Consider the following 20,291-nt stretch of genomic DNA (forward strand, 5'->3'; position numbering starts at 1 on the left):
GTCACAACTACTGAAGCCCACACACCTAGAGCCCGTGCTCCACAACAAGAGAAGCCACTGCAATGAGAAGCCCACACACCACAACAGAGTAGCCCCCACTCGCCACAACTAAAGAAAGCCCGCGCACAGCAACAAAGATCCAACACAGCCAAAAATAAATAAATTAAAAAAAAATCAACTCAAAATGGACTGAGAACTTAAATATTATACCCGAAACTGTGAAACTCCTAGAAGAAAACATAGGGAAGAATCTCTCTGATATCAGGCTTAGTAATGAGTTTTTGGATATGACATCAAAAGCATAAGCAACAAAAGTAAAAATCAAAAAGTAAGAATACATTAAACTAAAATGTTTCTGCACAGCAAAGGAAGCAGATGAGTAAGTTTTAGGGATCTAATGTACAGCATGGTGACTATAGTTAACAATAATGTATAATAAAAAGAAAGACAGAGAAGATACTGGTATTAGGTTAGTGAAGGAATGAGAGAGTTTTAAGAAGAAATAAGTGATACCCAGCATTAAATGTGGTACAGAAATCAAACAGTAAAAGGACTAAAAAAATCCCATTAAACGTTCAGTAACGTTGCCAAAGCAGTTTAAGTGGATAGACAGATAGTAGGCAGAGAGTACTGGGATAGACCGATGAAGCAGAACATTGTTACAGTGAATTTGAAAAAGATGATAATTTGAGCATGACCCCTTGGATCCTTCTCCCTTCCTTTTCTGTATTCTAACCCTAGGGGAGAGAGAGAATAAAGCAAGAGAGTTTAGATGCTAATACAGTACCTGATCCATGAATTCTCTTCCCTCGGGTCAGAATTCTGGTTTGTGGGCAGAGTCAATAGGTTAGGAAAGCCCAGGGAAGAGAGGCAATGCTCAGCAGGGCCTTGTACTTGAGGTTTAATGCTTTGCAGTCTCTGTCTTGAAATTCTTTTTTTTTTTTTCCCCCCGGTTCGTGGGCCTCTCACTGTTGTGGCGTCTCCTGCTGTGGAGCGCATGGCTCACGGGCCCAGCCGCTCTGCGGCATGTGGGATCCTCCCGGACCTGGGCACGAACCCGTGTCCCCTGCATCGACAGGCGGACTCTCAACCACTGCGCCACCAGGGAAGCCCTGTCTTGAAATTCTTAATAAATGTATCTTTGAACTTGTGGTTTGTACGTGAAGTATGATAGGAAAATGAAGCATGCACTTGGAGGTTTGGCTCATGCAGTACTGTCTCCTATTACTTATCTTTCCCATGGGACAGGCTCTTGGCCACCCACTCATTACGCCCTGGCACCTTGGGTCCTGCCTGGCCTTTCCCTTCTCACTCCTTGTCCTGAAAACTAGTTCTGGGCTCAGGTATGAGGAGGGTCAGCATAGGGTGTTTAAGTCCTGTGACATCTTGAAGTAAGGCATGCCAGCAATTGTCCTCCCCGAACCCCAGCTAGCAAAATTATGGTGTGGCTGATGGAGGCCTCATCTAGGCAGGTACCAAGGGTGTCACACCCACCCCCAATCCAGGTACCAAGGGTGTCACAGTGCAGAGGTTGCAATATCCTTGAGGGTTGCCTATCAGCTATGGGTTGAGGTGGTAGGTCCACTGTAAGGGAAGATGTCTGGTTTGACTTCTTCAGACCCCACCCCTGGTTGAAGTATTATATGTCAGTCCAATGACTGTTGAGAGGGAAAATTGAGCAGCTAATGGGCTGCACACACGCTAAACCTGGTGACTATATGAGTTTGTACTTGACCCAAGAGTATTCTCATGTCCAAGGGAGCATGACATTATATTCCAAATAAAAAGTGCCATGACGGGTAGAGAGTAACTACAGAAGAAAGGAAAAGCTTTATATTTAATACTTTTAATGGTATTTTTCCCTTGGCTTTTGAACCAGAGGCCCTCCATATTCATTTTGTACTGCACCCAACAGATTACACAGCCAGTTATGGATGCAATAATGCAGAAATGGTAGAATATAGTATACAATGGTACTTTCCTCTAGATAGTAGGATTTTAGTAATTAAAAAAATTTAAACACAGATGATGAGAGAACTAGAAAACTGAAAGAAACATTTGAAAAAATAGTCTAGAATGAGTCATGGGAAATAAAAAGATAGGAAATGTGAAAAGATTTGAAGCATCGGGAAGGACAGAATGAAATGGTGCCATGTTTCTATTATGGAAATTTAAAAAGAAAGAAGAAAGAGAATGAGAGAAAACCAGGATTTGAAAAGATAGTAACTGAATTTTCAGAATTTATGAAAGGCTTTAATCGTCAGATTCAGGAACTATAATAAATCAAAAGTAGGATAAATATAAAGAAACTTACAATAGCAAAGTTTGTATAGCTCAATAGGTAAGGTTGAACTTCTTAAAACAGCTACAGAGAAAATAATGATTACCTAGAGAAGGAAAATCCATTAGACAGAGAGCAGACTTCTCAACTGCAATAGCAGAAGCCAGAAGTCAATGAAAAATAATTCTAAGGCCTTGAAAATCAAAGGTTAAAGATACAAGAACATATTAATATAAGACAGAACATAAGTTGAAAAGCATTACAAGTGAGAAACAAGGTCACTACAAACAAAGTCTCAATTCTTCAAAAAATCTTAATAATTCTAAAGTTATATGCACTAAAAGATAAAATAAAAAGCAAAAATTTACATACCTACAAGGAAAAGTGACGTATCTACCATCATAGTGGGAAATTTTAGCCAATATCAAGTCAACAATGAGCCAAATAAGTACACAAGACTTTGAACAGTACACTTAACACACCTGATCTACTGGACATAAATAGCATACTTCATCCAACAATAGGAAAATATATTTTCTTTAGGTACACACGAGACATTTATAAAATTTGACTACATGCTAAGCCAAAGATTTGATTCTAACGCTTTTGTGATCACAATACAATTAGGTTAGAATTCAATAACAAAACAATAATTTAAAAGGCTCATGTCTGTAAATTTAAAAATGCATTTCTAAACAACTCATTGCTCAAACAAATTGTAGCAGTTACTAAACAATTATTTATGAGCAATAATGAAAAATTACAATTATGAGATATTCCACTATTTGTTGATGCAGCTATAGAGGTACTTAGAAGAAATTTTATTTCCTTAAACACATACATTCGAAAAAAAAGGAAGTTTTAAGCCTAGTAGGCTATATAACTAATTCAAAAACTTTAGAAAAACAAACTCAAAAAAAGAAATAATGTAAAAAACAAATTGAGATAAAATAGACAACAATACAAAAGCTCAATAAAGCCAAAAGATGGTTCTTTGAAAAGACTAATAAAATAGAAATATCTCTAGGAAGAAGAACAAGGAAATAGAAGGAAGGCACAAATAAAAATATTAGAAATGATAAAAGAGAGGCATACCTACTATTACTTCAGTGATTAAACAAATATAAGAGGATATTATGGACAACTTTATGACATTAAAATTGATACTAAAATTGCTAACTGAAGACATGGATGAATTCCTGGAAATAAAATACTACAAAAATGGATTTTATAAGAATTAGAATTCCAAAATAGGATTTTAACCATTAAAGAAATTGAGTTAATAGTTATAAAATTTCCCCCCCACACACTCAAAAAATCCAGGTCCAGGTAGATTTCTATGCAAGTTTCCATCAAATATTCAAGGAACATATATTTCCAATCTTATACAAAATCTCTCAGAGAACAGAAAAGAACTCATCCTAACTTACATGATGAGTCTAGCATAGCCTTGATATCAAAAGAGGAAAAGGATAGTACAAGGGGAGTAAAACCACAGGCCAATCTCACTCATGTATATTCGCACACACAAAAAATTAAATAATATTAGCAAATGGAATCTATCAATGTATATGAAAGTTAATTCATCAAGACCAAGTTGGCTTATTCCAGAAACACAAGGTTAGTTTAATATGGATATATTAATAACTATTATCCATCAGATTAACATAGTAAAAGAGAAAAACCGTATGAACTTTTATGTGGAAGAGAAAAAAACTTTGAATAAATTTCAGCACCAATTCATAAAAAAATCCACAGCCACCTTGGAATAAAAGGGAACTTCCTTAACCAGGCAAAGTTTAACTCATAACCTGTAACAAATATTATACAACTAGTGAAATGATGAGAGTCTTCCTTTTAAGATCAGGAATAAAATAAGGAGACCTGCTATCACCCTTCTAAGAAACATTGTATTTGATGTTCTAGACATGCAGTAAGAATAAAAGGAATGGAAGCCATACTTATCAGAAAGAAAAACAAAATCATCATTATTTGCAAGTAATCTGATTTTTTTTAATTCCAAGAGAATATATAAATAAATTATCACAATATAAGAGTTTAGCAATGTTGCTGAATGCAAAAATCAACATTCAAAAGTAAATTGTATTCTATACAACAGGAATAACTGGTTAGAAATTGTAATTTAAAATTTTTGACTATTTATAATAGCAAAAAAAAAAAAAAAGAGTACCTAGGAATAAGTCTAATAAAAATGTCCTGGAACCTTTATTAAAAATTACAAAATCTTATTGGCAGACATGTAAAAAGACCTAAGTAAATGGAGAGTTATATATTATTCAGGAGTAGAAAGACACCCCAAATTGATTAAAATATTTAGACAAATTATAAAAATCCCAGCTAAGGTTTTTGTAGAATTTGACAAACCAATTCCAAAAATTTATAGGAAGAAAAAATAGGTCCATGATACAGCTAAGAAATTCCTGAAGGACGACAAGAGCTGGGGTCAGGGTGGGGTGGGTATTTGTACTATCACTTCTTAAGATTTAAAAAATAAACTTATAGTAATACAGATAATGCAGCATCTGTTCAAGTATAGACAAATATATCAGCTAATCCATTTGTGGTTAACTAAAGCTAAATACTCTTAAAACACATTAATTACTTTTCTTTTGCATTACTTACATAACCTTGCTTCTTGGTAAGGCTCTGGGAGAGTGGCAGTAATTCAGAGAAGAATGGGTAAATGTGTACTCCTGGTGGGGCTTGCTGAAATCTAGCTATCAGGACTTTCAGTTCAAAGGTTACACATAAACTACAGAGCCATCTGACTTAAAGGGACCATGTAAACCAGGACAGTGAAATTATCGGCAACAATTATGCTTTACCGAAGACACAAGTATTCTGATAGGTTCTGTTTGGGTCATATGGCCATCCTCACCTAATTGCTGTGGCCAATGAAATGTGGGGTTGTGGAGGTAGTACCACTTAAATCACATGAAATTAATAATTTCACCACAGAATAGGGGAGGGATGGTTCCCTCAAAGGAAGGGATATTAAGTACATAAAAAGAATTAGGTACATTACAGTCATCTGGAGAGCAGGGACCACATAAGACAGTTCTTTTTATCCTACACGGTATTTAGGATATGCTTGGACTATGATACTAAAAACAAAACAAAACAAAACAAAACTCTGACTCATTGATGCATTTTACTTATTGATTTTATAATGCAATTAGCTATTTTTTCTTGTACCAGTTTTTCCTTCTTAGTTATATTCATTCACCATCATGTTAAAAAGAGTTTGAAGAGCTATCTAAGAAAACGAGAGTACTTTTGGAATATAATGTATACAATGGAAACCAAAGAAGCCTGTAATCTGAAAAACCAGAGTCAATTTCCAATGCTATCTTTTAGTAGCTGCATATTTTTTCCAAATTATTTAACCTATCCAAGCTTACATTTCCTCATTTATAATAAAGATAGTAATACTTACATTTAACTGGTAATTATGAAAACTGACATAGCTAATTTACATAAAGTATGACCATGTAGAAGCAGTATTTGTTCAAATAGTGGTTGCTATTGTTATATTTACTGTTTGTTCTTCACTATTAGTTGGGCATTAGTTGGGTACATTTGAGGACATCTTGATTGGTGAATAAAAGCTTATATGGAAACTATAATGCAGATAATCAATTTGTGGTTAATTAAAGCTAAATACTTTTAAAACGCATTAATTACCTTTCTTCTGCATTACTTACATAACCTTATAATACCACAGAAAGCAAGTATGAGAACTGTCCACAGATAAATAGCGTTCTTCTTCTAAATCCTAAAAGAAAATGCAAAAGAAACTATGATAAATTTAGATGACTGATTGCTTCTATTATATTTGTCTTTATGAAATTATATATATACATCTTTTCTGTATATTTTAGCCCCAGTTCCTAATATCTGGTCTTTGACCCTGGTTCCTGACACCTAGCTCCTAATACTCTTTAATTTCCTGAGTAATAGGAACGTCTGGCACAGAGCCCCTAAATTCTTTTTGTTCTAATGAGTTAACTCGGTGGGCTCCTGGCTGGGAACTGATCACTAGAAAAACCAACCCATGGTTAAAAGCTTGGAACTTTCAGCTCAGCCTCCCATTCTCAGCTCAGCCTCCCCCCATTCTCTGGAGAGTGGAGAAGGGCTGGAAAATGAGTCAATAATCAATCATGCCTACTTGATGAAGTCTCCATAAAAATCCTTAAAGTATGAGAGTAAGAGAGCTTCCAGGTTGGTGGACACATCCACATGCCAGCAGGTGATGTACCCAACTGCACAATGGCAGAAGTTCCTGTACTCAGAACCCTTCTGGACCTTGCCCTATGTACTCCTTGACCTTGTTGTTCATCTGGATCCTTTTACCATATTCTTTATTTTAACCAGTAAATGTGTTTCCCTGAGTTCTGTGAGTTGTTTAGCAAATTACTGAAATTGAGGAGAAAGTTATGGGAACCTGGATTTATCACCAGTCAGTCAGCAATTGGCAACTGAAGTGGGTGCAGTCTTGTGGGACTGAGCCCTTAACTTGTGGGATGTGACATTAACTCTAGGTAGATATTGTTGGAACTTTGAATGGTAGTACCCCCAGCTAATATAGGAGAATTGGTCAATGTTGAACCACCCCCCCCCCCACCAATATCTGGACACAGAAGTGTTCTCTGCAACTGTACAAAGGAAAACAGTGAATTTTCCTCGAAAGTCTTCCTCAATGAAACACAACTCAATTAATTTTCTTGTTTAATTGTTCTCAACAAGAGATGAAATTGCTTGCAAAGAAATGTTTGGCAATGCTTGGAGACATTCTTTGGTTGTTATAACTGAGGCCTTTTGAGTGCATTTCAAAAGTCACACATACCTCCTTAAAGGCTGTAAGGTCTGATAGCACTATATATAAATGACAAATATATTCCTATATATACATGTATTAGTGTGTACATATTTTTTACATAACATTACACATTTATGTGGACTTCCAACACATAACAAAAGGGAGAGAAATCCTTTACTTCCTCAGGAATCAGTAAAGAGAAATCCTTTACTTCCCAGGAACACAATTCCTGGGAAACACACTGGGAAACACACAAACTCAAAAAGCCAAATTCAAATATTTTTCAATCTACAGGGATTGAAATGTGAATTACTATATACATCTGGCCTCTCCCACTTCACCCTGTCTACCTGTTTCCTGAAAATATAGGTTACTAAGTAAAAGGAAAGCAACAGAACTTAGAGAAACACTTTACTCATGGGGAAAAAAAAAAGTAAAAAGAAGGCACAAGCCCCAGAGTAAAGGCAGGACTTGTCACATGAAGTCTCTACACAGCAATGGCTTTAAATACACTTATGTGGGAACATCAACTATAAGGTGTGTGGCCAGTACTTTGTTATGAACTAGCACAGTGCCATTGCTTTAAAATTCCTTATTGTTAGGGGCGGAGTGAAGATGGCGGAGTAGGAGGACACATCCACTAGGTGCTGGTGGAGGACCTCAGACACCAAAGGGGACAGGAATCCCCATGCCACCAGGTAGGACACAGGAAGGAAGGAGCGGGGGGGGGGAAAGTTGGAGGTAGGATGGGACTGGCACCCCTGAGGGAGGCTGGGGGAGGGGAGAGGTTCCTACACTCAGAGGGGTCCACTCATGGCGTGGGGATTGATGGGGATGGAGAGGGACCTTCTGGGGATTGGGGATCAGAGGGGAACACGGCCAGCATCTCCCCTGCCACTTGCGCCCTGGCAAGCCTCCTGGGGTCCTGGGCCTGAATCCCTCCCCGGCCCCCTCTGGCCGGTCAGATCCTGGGCCTAAGTGCCCCCGCTGAGGCCTCTTCCAGCCGCACGGGTCCTGGACCTAACCCCCACCCCTCAACTAAGGGCTTTTCTGGCTGCATAGGTCCAAGGTCTAAGCCCTACGGCCCGCTAAGGCCTTTCCTGGCTGCGCAGGTCCTGGGCCTGAGCCCCACATCCCCCAGGCCTCCTCCAGCCTTTTTTAAAAAAATTCTTACCTTTAATCTTATTTTTTATTTTATTTTTTCATTTTTAAAATTTTATATATATATATATTTGCTGTTGTGGTTCTGTTTTGTTTTGTTGTGGTGATTTCATTTTTATTTCTTCTATTGTATTTTTAATTTTTCTAATTTTATTTTATTTTTTCTTTATTGTTATTGTTCTGCTCTTTTTTGTTTGTTGCTTTTTTTTTTTTTTTTTTTTTTTGTCACACTGTGTAGCTTGTAGGGTCTTGCCTGAGCTCCTGTGGTGGGTGTGTGGAGTCCAAAACACTGGAGTAACAGAGAAGCTCAGATCCCAAGGAATGTTAATTGGTGTAAACTCTCCCACAGGTCCTCATCTCAGCACCAACACCCAGCTTCAACCAACTGCCTGCACACTCCAGTGCTGGATGCCTCAGGCCGAACAACCAGCACAACAGGAACACAGCCCCACAAATCAATAAGAACGAGATGACAAAAAAAATGTGTTACAGATGAAGGAGCAAGGTAAAAACCTATAAGACCAAATAAATGAAGAGAAAATAGGCAACCTACCTGAAAAATAATCCAGAGTAATGATAGTATAGATGATCCAAAATCTTGGAAATAGAATGGAGGTATGGATTGAGAAAATACAAGAAATGTGTAACAAGGACCTAGAAGAACTAAAGCACAAACAAACAGTGATGAACAACACAATAACTGAAATGAAAAATACTCTAGAAGGAATCAGTACCAGAATAACTGAGGCAGAAGAATGGATAAGTAACCTGGAAGATAGAATGGTGGAAATAACTGCTGAAGAGCAGCATAAAGAAAAAAGAATGAAAAAAAATGAGGACAGTCTCAGGGACCTCTAGGACAACATTAAATGCACCAATATTCGAATTATAGTGGTCCTAGAAGAAGAAGAGAAAGAGAAAGGGTCTGAGAAAATATCTGAAGAGATTAGAGTCAAAAACTTCCCCAAGATGGGAAAAGAAATAGCCACCCAAGTCCAGGAATTGCAGAGTCCATACAGGATAAACCCAAGGAGAAACACACCAACACATATTAATCAAACTAAGAAAAATTAAATTCAAAGAAAAAATATTAAAAGCAGCAAGGGAGAAGCAACAAATAGCATACAAGGAAATCCCCATAAAGTTATCAGCTGATTTTACAGCAGAAAGTCTGCAGACCAGAAGGGAGTGGCAGGATACATTTAAAGTGATGAAAGGGAAAAACCTACAACCAAGATTACTCCACCCAACAAGGATCTCATTCACATTCAACAGAGAAATCAAAAGCTTTACAGATAAGCAAAAGCTAAGAGAATTCAGCACCACCAAACAAGCTTTACAACAAATGCTAAAGAAACTTCTCTAGGCAGGAAACACAAGAGAAGAAAAAGACCTGCAAAAACAAATGCAAAACAATTAAGAATATGGTAATAGGAACATACATATTGATAATTACCTTGAATGTGAATGGACTAAATGCTCCAACCAAAAGATCCAGAATGGCTGAATGGATACAAAAACAAGACCCATGTATATGCTGTCTACAAGAGACCCACTTCAGACCTAGGAACACATACAGACTGAAAGTGAGGGAATGGAGAAAGATATTCCATGCAAATGAAAATTGAAAGAAAGCTGGAGTGGCAATACTCATATCAGATAAAATAATCTTTAAAATAAAGACTGTTACAAGAAACAGGGAAGGACACTACATAATGATCAAGGGATCAATCCAAGAAGAAGATATAACAATTATAAATATTTATGCACCCATCATAGGAGCACCTCAATACATAAGGCAAATGCTAACAGCCATAAAAGGGGAAATCAACAGCAACACAATAATAGTGGGGACTTTAACACCCCACTTACACCAATGGACAGATCATCCAAACAGAAAATAAATAAGGAAACACAAGCTTTAAATGACACAATAGATCAGATAGATTTCATTGATATTTATAGGACATTCCACCCCAAAGCAGCAGAATTCACTTTCGTCTCAAGTGTATACGGAACATTCTCCAGGATAGATCACATCTTAGTTCACAAATCAAGCCTCGGTAAATTTATGACAATTGAAATTATATCAAGCATCCTTTCCAAACACAACTCTATGAGATTAGAAATCAATTACAGTAAAAAACTGTAAAAAACATAAACACATGGAGGTTAAACATTACGCTACTAAATAACCAAGAAATCACTGAAGAAATCAAAGAGGAAATTTAAAAATACATAGAAACAAATGACAGTGAAAACACAATGACCCAAAACCTATGGAATGCAGCAAAAGCAGTTCTAAGAGGGAAGTTTATAGCAATTCAATCTCAACTCAGGAAACAAGAAAAATCTCAAATAAACAATCTAACCTTACAGATAAAGCAACTAGAGAAAGAAGAAGAAGCACACACACAAAAAAAACCCCAAAGTTAGTAGAAGGAAAGAAATCATAAAGATCAGAGCAGAAATAAATGAAATAGAAATGAAGAAAACAATAGCAAAGATCAACAAAACTAAAAGTTGGTTCTTCGAGAAGAAAACAAAATTGATAAACCTAGCCAGAAATCATCAAGAAAAAAGGGAGAGGATTCAAATCAATAAAATTAGAAATGAAAAAAGAGAAATTACAACTGACAGCACAGAAATACAAAGGACCATAAGAGACTACCACAGGCAACTATATGCGAAGAAAATGGACAACTGGAAGAAATGGACAAATTCTTAGAAAGGTACAAACTTTCAAGACCGAACGAGGAAGAAATAGGAAATATAAACAGACCAATCACAAATAGTGAAATTGAAATTAAAAATCTTCCAACAAACAAAAATCCAGGACCAGATGGCTTCACAGGACAATTCTATCAAACATTTAGAGAAAAGCTAACACCTATCTTTCTGAAACTCTTCCAAAAGATTGAAGAGGGAGGAACACTCCCGAACTCATTCTATGAGGCCACCCTGATACCAAAACCAGATAAAGATGTCACAAAAAAAGAAAATTACAGACCAATATCACTGATGAACATGGATGCAAAAGTCCTCAACAAAATACTAGCAAACAGAATCCAACAACACATTAAAAAAATCATACACCATGATCAAGTGGGATTTATCCCAGGGATGCAAGAATTCTTCAATATACACAAATCAATCAATGTGATACACCATATTAACAAATTAAAGAATTAAATTACTAATAATATAATTAAAGTTAATTAAAGTTAATAATTAAATTATTGTCTCAATAGATGCAGGAAAAGCTTTTGACAAAATTCAACAACCATTTATGATAAAAACTCTCCAGAAAGTAGGCATAGAGGGAACCCACCTCAACATAAAAGGCCATATATGACAAAGCCACAACAAACATCATTCTCAATGGTAAAAAACTAAAACCATTTCCTCTAAGATCAGGAAAAAGACAAGAGTGCCCACTCTCACCACTATTATTCAACATAATTTTGGAAGTTCTAGCCATGGCAGTCAGAGAAGAAAAAGAAATAAAAGAAATCCAAACTATAAAAGAAGAAGTAAAACTGTCACTGTTTGCAGATGACATGATAGTATACATAGAAAATCCTAAAAATGCTACCAGAAAACTACTAGAGCTAATCAATGAATCTGGTAAAGTAGCAGGATACAAAATTAATGTACAGAAATCTCTTGAATTCCTATACACTAACAACGAAAAATCTGAAAGAGAAATTAAAGAAACAATCCCAGTTACCACTGCAACAAAAAGAATAAAATACCTAGGAATAAACCTACCTAAGGAGGCAAAAGACCTGTACTCAGAAAACTATGAAACACTGATGAAAGAAATCAAAGATGACACGAACGTATGGAGAGACATACCATGTTCTTGGATTGGAAGAATCAACATTGTGAAAATGACTATACCACCCAAAGCAATCTACAGATTCAATGCAATCCCTATCAAATTAGCAATGTCATTTTTCACAGAATTAGAACAAAAAATTTTACAATTTATATGGAAACACAGAAGACCCTGAATTAGCCAAAACAATTTTGAGAAAGAAAAACAGAGCTGGAGGAATCTGACTCCCTGACTTCAGACTCTACTACAAAGCTACAGTCATCAAAAGAGTATGGTACCGGTATAAAAACAGAAATATAGATCAATGGAACAAACAGAAAGCCCAGAGATAAACCCATGCACCTGTGGTCACATAAGCTACAACAAAGGAGGCAAGAATACACAATGGAAAAAAGACAGTCTCTTCAATAAGTGGTGTTGGGAAAACAGGACAGCTACATGTGAAAGAATGAAATTAGAACAATCCCTAACACCATACACAAAAATGAACTTAAAATGGATTAAAGACATAAATGTAAGACTGGACACTATAAAACTCTTAGAAGAAAACATAGGCAAAAATCCTCTTTGACATAAATCACGGCAAGATCTTTTTTGACCCACCTCCTAGAGTAATGAAAATAAAAACAAAAATAAACAAATGGGACCTAATGAAACTTAAAAGCTTCTGCACAGCAAAGTAAACCATAAACAAGATGAAATGACAGCCCTCAGAATGGGAGAAAATATTTGCAAAGGAAGCAATGGATAAAGGACTAATCTCAAAAATATACAAACAGCTCATGCAGCTCAATATCAAAAAAACAAACAACCCAATCAAAAAATGGGTGGAGGATATAAATAGACATTTCTCCAAAGAAGACATACAGATGGCCAAGAGGCATGTGAAAAGATGCTCAACATCACTATTTACTAGAGAAATGCAAATCAAAACTATAATGAGGTACTGGTCACAATGTGCATCATTGAAAAATCTACAAACAGTAAATGCTGCAGAGGGTGTGGAGAAAAGGGAACCCTCTTGCACTGTTGGTGGGAATGTAAATTGATACAGCCACTATGGAGAACAGTATGGAGGTCCCTTAAAAAACTAAAAATAGAACTACCATATGACCCAGCAATCCCACTACTGGGCATATACCCTGAGAAAACCATAATTCAAAAAGTGTCCATACCACAATGTTCATTGCAGCACTATTTACAATAGCCAGGACGTGGAAGCAACCTAAGTGTCCATTGACAGATGAATGGATAAAGAAGATGTGGTACATATATATAATGGACTATTACTCAGCCATAAAAAGAAATGAAATTGGGTCATTTGTAGAGATGTGGATGGACCTAGAGCCTGTCATACAGAGTGAAGTAAGGCAGAAAGAGAAAACCAAATATATATTAATGCATACATGTGGAATCTAGAAAAGTGGTACAGATGAACCTATTTGCAAGGGAGGAATAGAGAAGGAGACGTAGAGAACGCACATGTGGACACGGGGGAGAAGAGGGGGTGGGATGAACTGGGAGATTTAGATTGACATATATACACTACCATGTGTAAAATAGATAGCTAGTGGGAACCTTCTGCACAGGGAGCTCAGCTTGGTGCTCTGTGATGACCTAGTTGGGTAGGATGGGTGGGAGGGAGGTCCAAGAAGGAGGGGATATATGTATACATATAGCTGATTCCCTTCGTCGTACAGCAGAAACTAACACAACATTGTAAAGCAATTATATCCCAATAAAAAATTCCTTATTATTATTGTTGACTAGAGAGGATTCAACATCACTCTTATTTAATTGCATTCACATAGCTTTCCTGAATTGAAGAAAATGTAGTGGAATACAAATAAATCTGCTAGAAATGGCTTTTTAACTGTTGATATTGTCATAGGAGTATATGATCTGAGACCCACTTATCTGGGAGTACTGTTATCATTAAGGTGGTAACTGGGGCTTTAATATATTTATTAATAAAAAAGCTAATGTAAAAATCATATATGGTGATCCCCTCTTATCCATGGGGGATATATTCCAAGACCCCCAGTGGATGGTTGAAACTGCAGATAGTACCAAATCAGCCCTATATATACTGTTTTTTACTGTACATACATACCTATGATAAAATTTAATTTGTAAATTAAGCACAGTAAGAGATTAACAACAATAATAATAAAGTAAAATAATTATATCAATATGATCTTTTTTCTTTCCTTATTTAGTTAAAAACGTTCACCTTTTCACTTAAAGGAAGCACTTAATTGCTTCTCTTTGGCATATCTGAATTGCCAGAATCACTGTTCTTGCACTTTGGGGGCTATTATTGAGTAAAATAAGGGTTACCTTCACACAAGCATTGTGTTATCACAAAAATAGATCTGATAACTGGGACAGGTACTAAGTAACTAATGGGTAGGATATGCCAGACAAAGGAATGATTCATGTCCCAGGTAGGATGGAGTGGGATGGCATGATAATTCATCATGCAACTCAGAACAACTGCAATTTAAAGCTTGTGAATTGTTTATTTCTGGAATTTCCCATTTAAATTTTTTGGACCACAGTTGACTGTGGGTAACTTGAAAGCAAAGAAGGTGTAACCATGGATAAGTGGGGAACTACTGTATCAGTTCATAACATAATTTGCTATGAGATACATCTAAAAATTAATGATATATTGACAATAATTTTAAAATACCTCTTATAGTTACAACTCAACTATTTAAAACAGGTTAAGTTAAAACATCAAAAATAAGGCAAAATAAAATGTAACAGGGATAATTATTTAAGATTTACTAATTTATCATTAAAATCAACTTACTGGGCCCATAACAATTGGTTTTATAATCTGAATACCAGGAGAAGAACAACGTAGTTCTGTCTTGGGTGATCTAGCAGTTAAAAACAATGGGAAAGGAGAAATAAGTATAGATGCTTATGAGATTCCCCTACTACTTTTTAAGCCTAAAAACTTCCATTCTTTGCTAATAAGAAAAATAAAAAATATAGCAATAGTTTACTTCTCTCCTATTTTCAAAGTGATTTTGTCTTTCTTTTCACATCTATTAATGAAAAGAAATTTACATTAAATCACAGCCTTGAATCTGAATGTCCACACTATATGAATGGTTTTTACTCATACATTGAATTTCACAGCAAAAATCTTACCTTTTATTTTTTATAGAACAAGTTCCCGGCACACTCCACTCAGAAAATAATGTTCCTTCATACTCTAACTTAATCTGGAAAAGAAGGTAAAATAGCTCAAACAAAAATCTGCTCTAAAATTTTTTATCTCAGTGTTTAGATGTAGGGCTCAATTTTCTGAGTCATTATTTAAAGAGAGAATAACTAAAGCTCAATCCCTTTGAAATTGTACAAGTAAAAGAAAAATAACAACTTTTATGGGACATTTCAATAGTCTGCCCCCAACTATAAGATTTTTATTTTATTTTACTTCAAAAGTAATCTATCAAGTGTCTAGAAGGTGGCACTTAAGGTGATACAATCATCATAAATTTCTTCAGTCGCATTTTCCTTATTTCCTTATTTCTACTTTTTTTCCTGCTTCCACATTCTTTCATTTATAAACTCTTTCTTCCTGGAAGTATGCTCATACAATTTCTAACATTATCAGTCTTAGTCTCAACACTGGTCATCCTCTTCAGCCAGAGTTGGAGCCTAATTTCACCTCCTAATATTGTTACATAAAATTACGTACATATACATATGTATACAGTTTTATGTATATATACATATATAAATATTGTTTCATTGGTTTTACTTGAATGGGGATTATAATACCAGCTATCTCATAGATTTGATGATATAGGATTAATGAACAGTGTATAAGAAGATAAAAGAGAAAAGTTCACCAGAAGCTATGACACGACCCTGTAGTATATAAAGCAAAATTTGATAGAATTACTAGAAGATATTTTAAAAGTCACAAATATAGTGGTAGGCTTTAACACACTTTTTTCAAGCCATAGATTAAACCTGAAGAAAGGGTAGTTACAGCTGACTCTTGAACAACTCAACAGTTAGGGGCACTGACACTCCACATAGTGGAAAATCTGCCTATAGTTTATAGTTAGCCTTTTATATATGAAGTTCTTCAGTATCAGTGGTTCCACATCCACAGGTTCAGTCAACCTTGGATTGTGTAGTACTTTAGTATTTACTATTGAAAAAAATTCTTTGTGTAAGTGGAACAGTTCAGCTCAAACCTATGTTGTTCAAGGGTCAACTCTGTGTGCTTGTGTGTGTGTGTTTCTAAAATTAACCAATACAAAATATATTCTTTTCAATCTCACATAGAACATTTACCAAAATTGACCACATTTACAAAGGAAGTGTTAGCCAATCTCAAAGTACTATTATCACACATACCGTGCCTTTGATATTAATGAAATAAAATAATTAGAATTTCTCATAAAGTTAATCAGAAAAAATTTTAGGATATTTGTAATCTTTTTTTTCACATCTTTATTGAAGTATAATTGCTTTACAATGGTGTGTTGGTTTCTGCTTTATAACAAAATGAATCAGTTATACATATGTCACTGGTAATTTGATAGGGATTGAATCAAATCTGTACATTGCTTTGGGTAGTATGGCCATTTCAACAATATAAATTCTTCCCATCCAAGAGCATGGGATATCTTTCCATTTCTTTGAATCATCGTCAATTAGCTTTACTAATGTTTTGTAGTTCTCAGCATATATCTCTCATCTTTCTGGTGAGGTTTATTCCTAAGTATTTTATTTTTTTCACACGCTCTTAAAGGGGATTGCTTGTTTACATTCCCGTTCTGATATTTCATTGTTAGTATAAAGAAATGCAACTGATTTTTGTATGTTAATCTTGTATCCTGCTACCTTGCTGAATTTGTTTATCAGTTCCAGTAGTTTTTGTGTGGAGTCTTTAGGGGTTTCTATATATAGTATCATATCTGCATGATGACAATTTTACCTCTTCCCTACCAATTTGAATAGCTTTTCTTTTCCTTGTCTAACTGCTGTGACTAGGACTTCCAATACTATATTGAATAGAAATGGTAAGAGTGGGCATCTTTATCTTGTTCCAGATTTTAGTGGGAAGGCTTTCAGCTTTTCACCATTGAGTATTATATTGGCTGTGGGTTTTTTATAAATAGCTTTTATTATATTGAGATATGTTCCCTCTATACTCACTTTTGTACGGGTTTTTATCATGAATGGATGTTGAATTTTATCAAATGCTTGTTCTGCACTATTGAGATGATCATGCGGTTTTTGTCTTTTCTTTTGTTGATGTGTTATGTCACATTGATTGATTTGTGTATGTTGAACCATACTTGTGACGCTGGGATGAATCCAAGTTGGTTATGGTGTATGATCTTTTTTATGTGTTGTTAGATTCAGTTTGCTAATATTTTGTTGAAAATTTTTGCATCTATATTCGTCAAAGATATTGGCTTGTAATTTTCTGTTTTGGTAGTCTTTGGTTATGGTATCAGGGTGATGATGGCTTCATAGAATGTCTTTGGGAGTCTTCCTTCCTCTTTGATCTTTTGGAAGACTTTGAGAAGGATTGGTGTAAGTTCTTCTTTTTATGTTTGGTAGAATTTGCCTGTGAAGCCATCTGGTCCTGGACTGCTGCTTGTAGGGAGTTTTTTCTATTTCACTTCTAGTGATCTGTTCAAGTTATCCATTTCTTCTTGATCCAGTTTTGGTGGGTTGTATGTTTCTAGAAATTTGTCCATTTCTTCTAGGTTGTCAAACTTGTTGGCATACAATTGTTCATAATAATTTCTTTTTTGTCTTTCTGTGGTATCCATTTTGATTTCTCCTCTTTCATTTCTTATTTTGTTTCCTTGGGTCTTCTCTCTTCATGGGGAGGCTGGTCAGAGTTTTTTCTATTTTGTTTACCCTTTGAAAGAACAGCTCTTGTTTTTATTGATTTTTTCTATATTTTTAAATCTCTATTTTATTTATTTCCTCTCTGATCTTTATTTTCTCCTTCTTTCTGCTGACTTTAGGTTTTGTTTGTTATTCTTTTTCTAATTCCCTTAGGTGGTGTGTTAGGTTATTTGAGATTTTTCTTGTTTCTTAAAGAAGGCCTGCATTGCTCTGAACTTCCCTCTGAGAACTGCTTTTTCTGCATCCCATAGATTTTGTATGGTGGTGTTTTCACTGTCATTTGCCTCAATGTATTTTTAAATTTCTTCTTTGATTTCACTGTTGACCCACTAGTCTTTTACTAGAAGGTTGTTTAGTCTCCATGTAATTGTTTTTTTCTCATTTCTTTTTCTGAGGTTGATTTCTAGTTTTATGCCATTGTGGTCAGAAAAGATGCTTGAAACAATTTCTATACTTTTAAATTTGTTGAAGTTTGTTTTGTGCCCTAGTATGTGGTCAATCCTAGAGAATGTTCCATGTGCACTTGAAAAGAATGTGTATTTTGCTTTTTTTGGATGTAATGTCCTGAAAATATCAATTAGGTCTAACTGTTGTATTATATCATTTAGGATCTCTGTTGCCTTGATTTTCTGTCTCAAAGATATGTCCACTGATGTGAGTGGGGTGTTAACATCTCCTACTTTATTGTATTCCTGTCAATTTCTCCCTTTGTCTGTTCGGTAGTGTGTATATGTGAATGCCACTCTCTCACTTCATCACAGCTTACCCTTCCTCCTCCCCATATCCTCAAGTCCATTCTCTAGTAGGTCTGTGTCTTTATTCCCATCTTTCCCCTAGGTTCTTCATGACATTTTTTTTCCTTAGATTCCATATATATGTATTAGCATACAGTATTTGTTTTTCTCTTTCTGACTTATTTCACTCTGTATGACAGACTCTAGGTCCATCCACCTCACTACAAATAACTCAATTTTGTTTCTTTTTTGGCCGAGTAATATTCCATTGTATATATGTGCCACATCTTCTTTATCCATTCATCTGTCGATGGACACTAGGGTTGCTTCCATGTCCTGGCTATTGTAACTAGAGCTGCAATGAACATTTTGTTACATGACTCTTTTTCAATTATGGTTTTCTCAGGGTATATGCCCAGTAGTGGGTTTGCTGGGTCGTATGGTAGTTCTATTTTTAGTTTTCTAAGGAACCTCCATACTGCTCTCCATAGTGGCTGTATCAATTTACATTCCCACCAACAGTGCAAGAGGGTTCCCTTTTCTCCACACCCTCTGCAGCATTTACTGTTTGTAGATTTTTTGATGATTGCCATTCTAACTGGTGTGAGATGATATCTCATTGTAGTTTCGATTTCCATTTCTGTAATGATTAATGATGTTGAGCATTCTTTCATATGTGTGTTGGCATTCTGTATATCTTCTCTGGAGAAATGTTTATTTAGGTCTTCTGCCCATTTTTGGATTGGGTTATTTGTCTTTTTGATATTGAGCTGCATGAGCTGCTTGTAAATTTTGGAGATTAATCCTTTGTCAGTTGCTTCATTTGCAAATATTTTCTCCCATTCTGAGGGTTGCCTTTTGGTCTTGTTTATGGTTTCCTTTGCTGTGCAAAAGCTTTGAAGTTTCATTAGGTCCCATTTGTTTATTTTTGTTTCCATTTCTGTAGGAGGTAGGTCAAAAAGGATCTTGCTGTGATTTATGTCAGAGTGTTCTGCCTATGTTTTCCTCTAAGAGTTTGATAGTGTCTGGCTTTACATTCAGGTCTTTAATCCATTTTGAGTTTATTTTTGTGTATGGTGTTAGGGAGTGTTCTAATTTCACTCTTTTACATGTACCTGTCCAGTTTTCCCAGCACAACTTATTGAGGAGGCTGTCTTTTCTCCATTGTATATTCTTGCCTCTTTTATCAAAGATAAGGTGACCATATGTGCGTGGGTTTATCTCTGGGCTTTCTATCCTGTTCCATTGATTGATATTTCTGTTTTTGTGTCAGTACCATATTGTCTGGATTACTGTGGCTTTGTAGTATAGTCTGAAGTCAGGGAGCCTGACTCCTCCAGCTCCGTTTTTTTTTCTCAAGATTGCTTTGGCTATTCTGGGTCTTTTGTGTTTCCATAAAAATTGTGAAACTTTTTTGTTCTAGTTCTGTTAAAAATGCCAGTGATAGTTTGATAGGGATTGCATTGACTCTGTAGATTGCTTTGGGCAGTACAGTCATTATCACAATGTCGATTTTTCCAATCCAAGAACATG

At 35.7% G+C, this 20,291-nt stretch overlaps 1 protein-coding gene across 1 annotated transcript in view; it reads right to left on the reverse strand.

The window, feature by feature from the left end:
• Positions 1-20,291, reverse strand: part of CATSPERE (catsper channel auxiliary subunit epsilon) — a gene marked incomplete at both ends in the record, with an annotated part of 243,645 nt that overhangs the window by 207,283 nt on the left and 16,071 nt on the right. Inside the window, 3 exons of the mRNA XM_082657660.1 lie at positions 6,007-6,077; positions 14,942-15,011; positions 15,289-15,362. Of these exons, the coding sequence (XP_082513786.1) occupies positions 6,007-6,077; positions 14,942-15,011; positions 15,289-15,362 (215 nt within the window). The remainder of the gene's footprint in view (positions 1-6,006; positions 6,078-14,941; positions 15,012-15,288; positions 15,363-20,291) is intronic.

Source organism: Grampus griseus (genome assembly GCF_964374135.1).
Source record: "Grampus griseus genome assembly, chromosome: 1".
Classification (NCBI taxonomy): domain Eukaryota; kingdom Metazoa; phylum Chordata; class Mammalia; order Artiodactyla; family Delphinidae; genus Grampus; species Grampus griseus.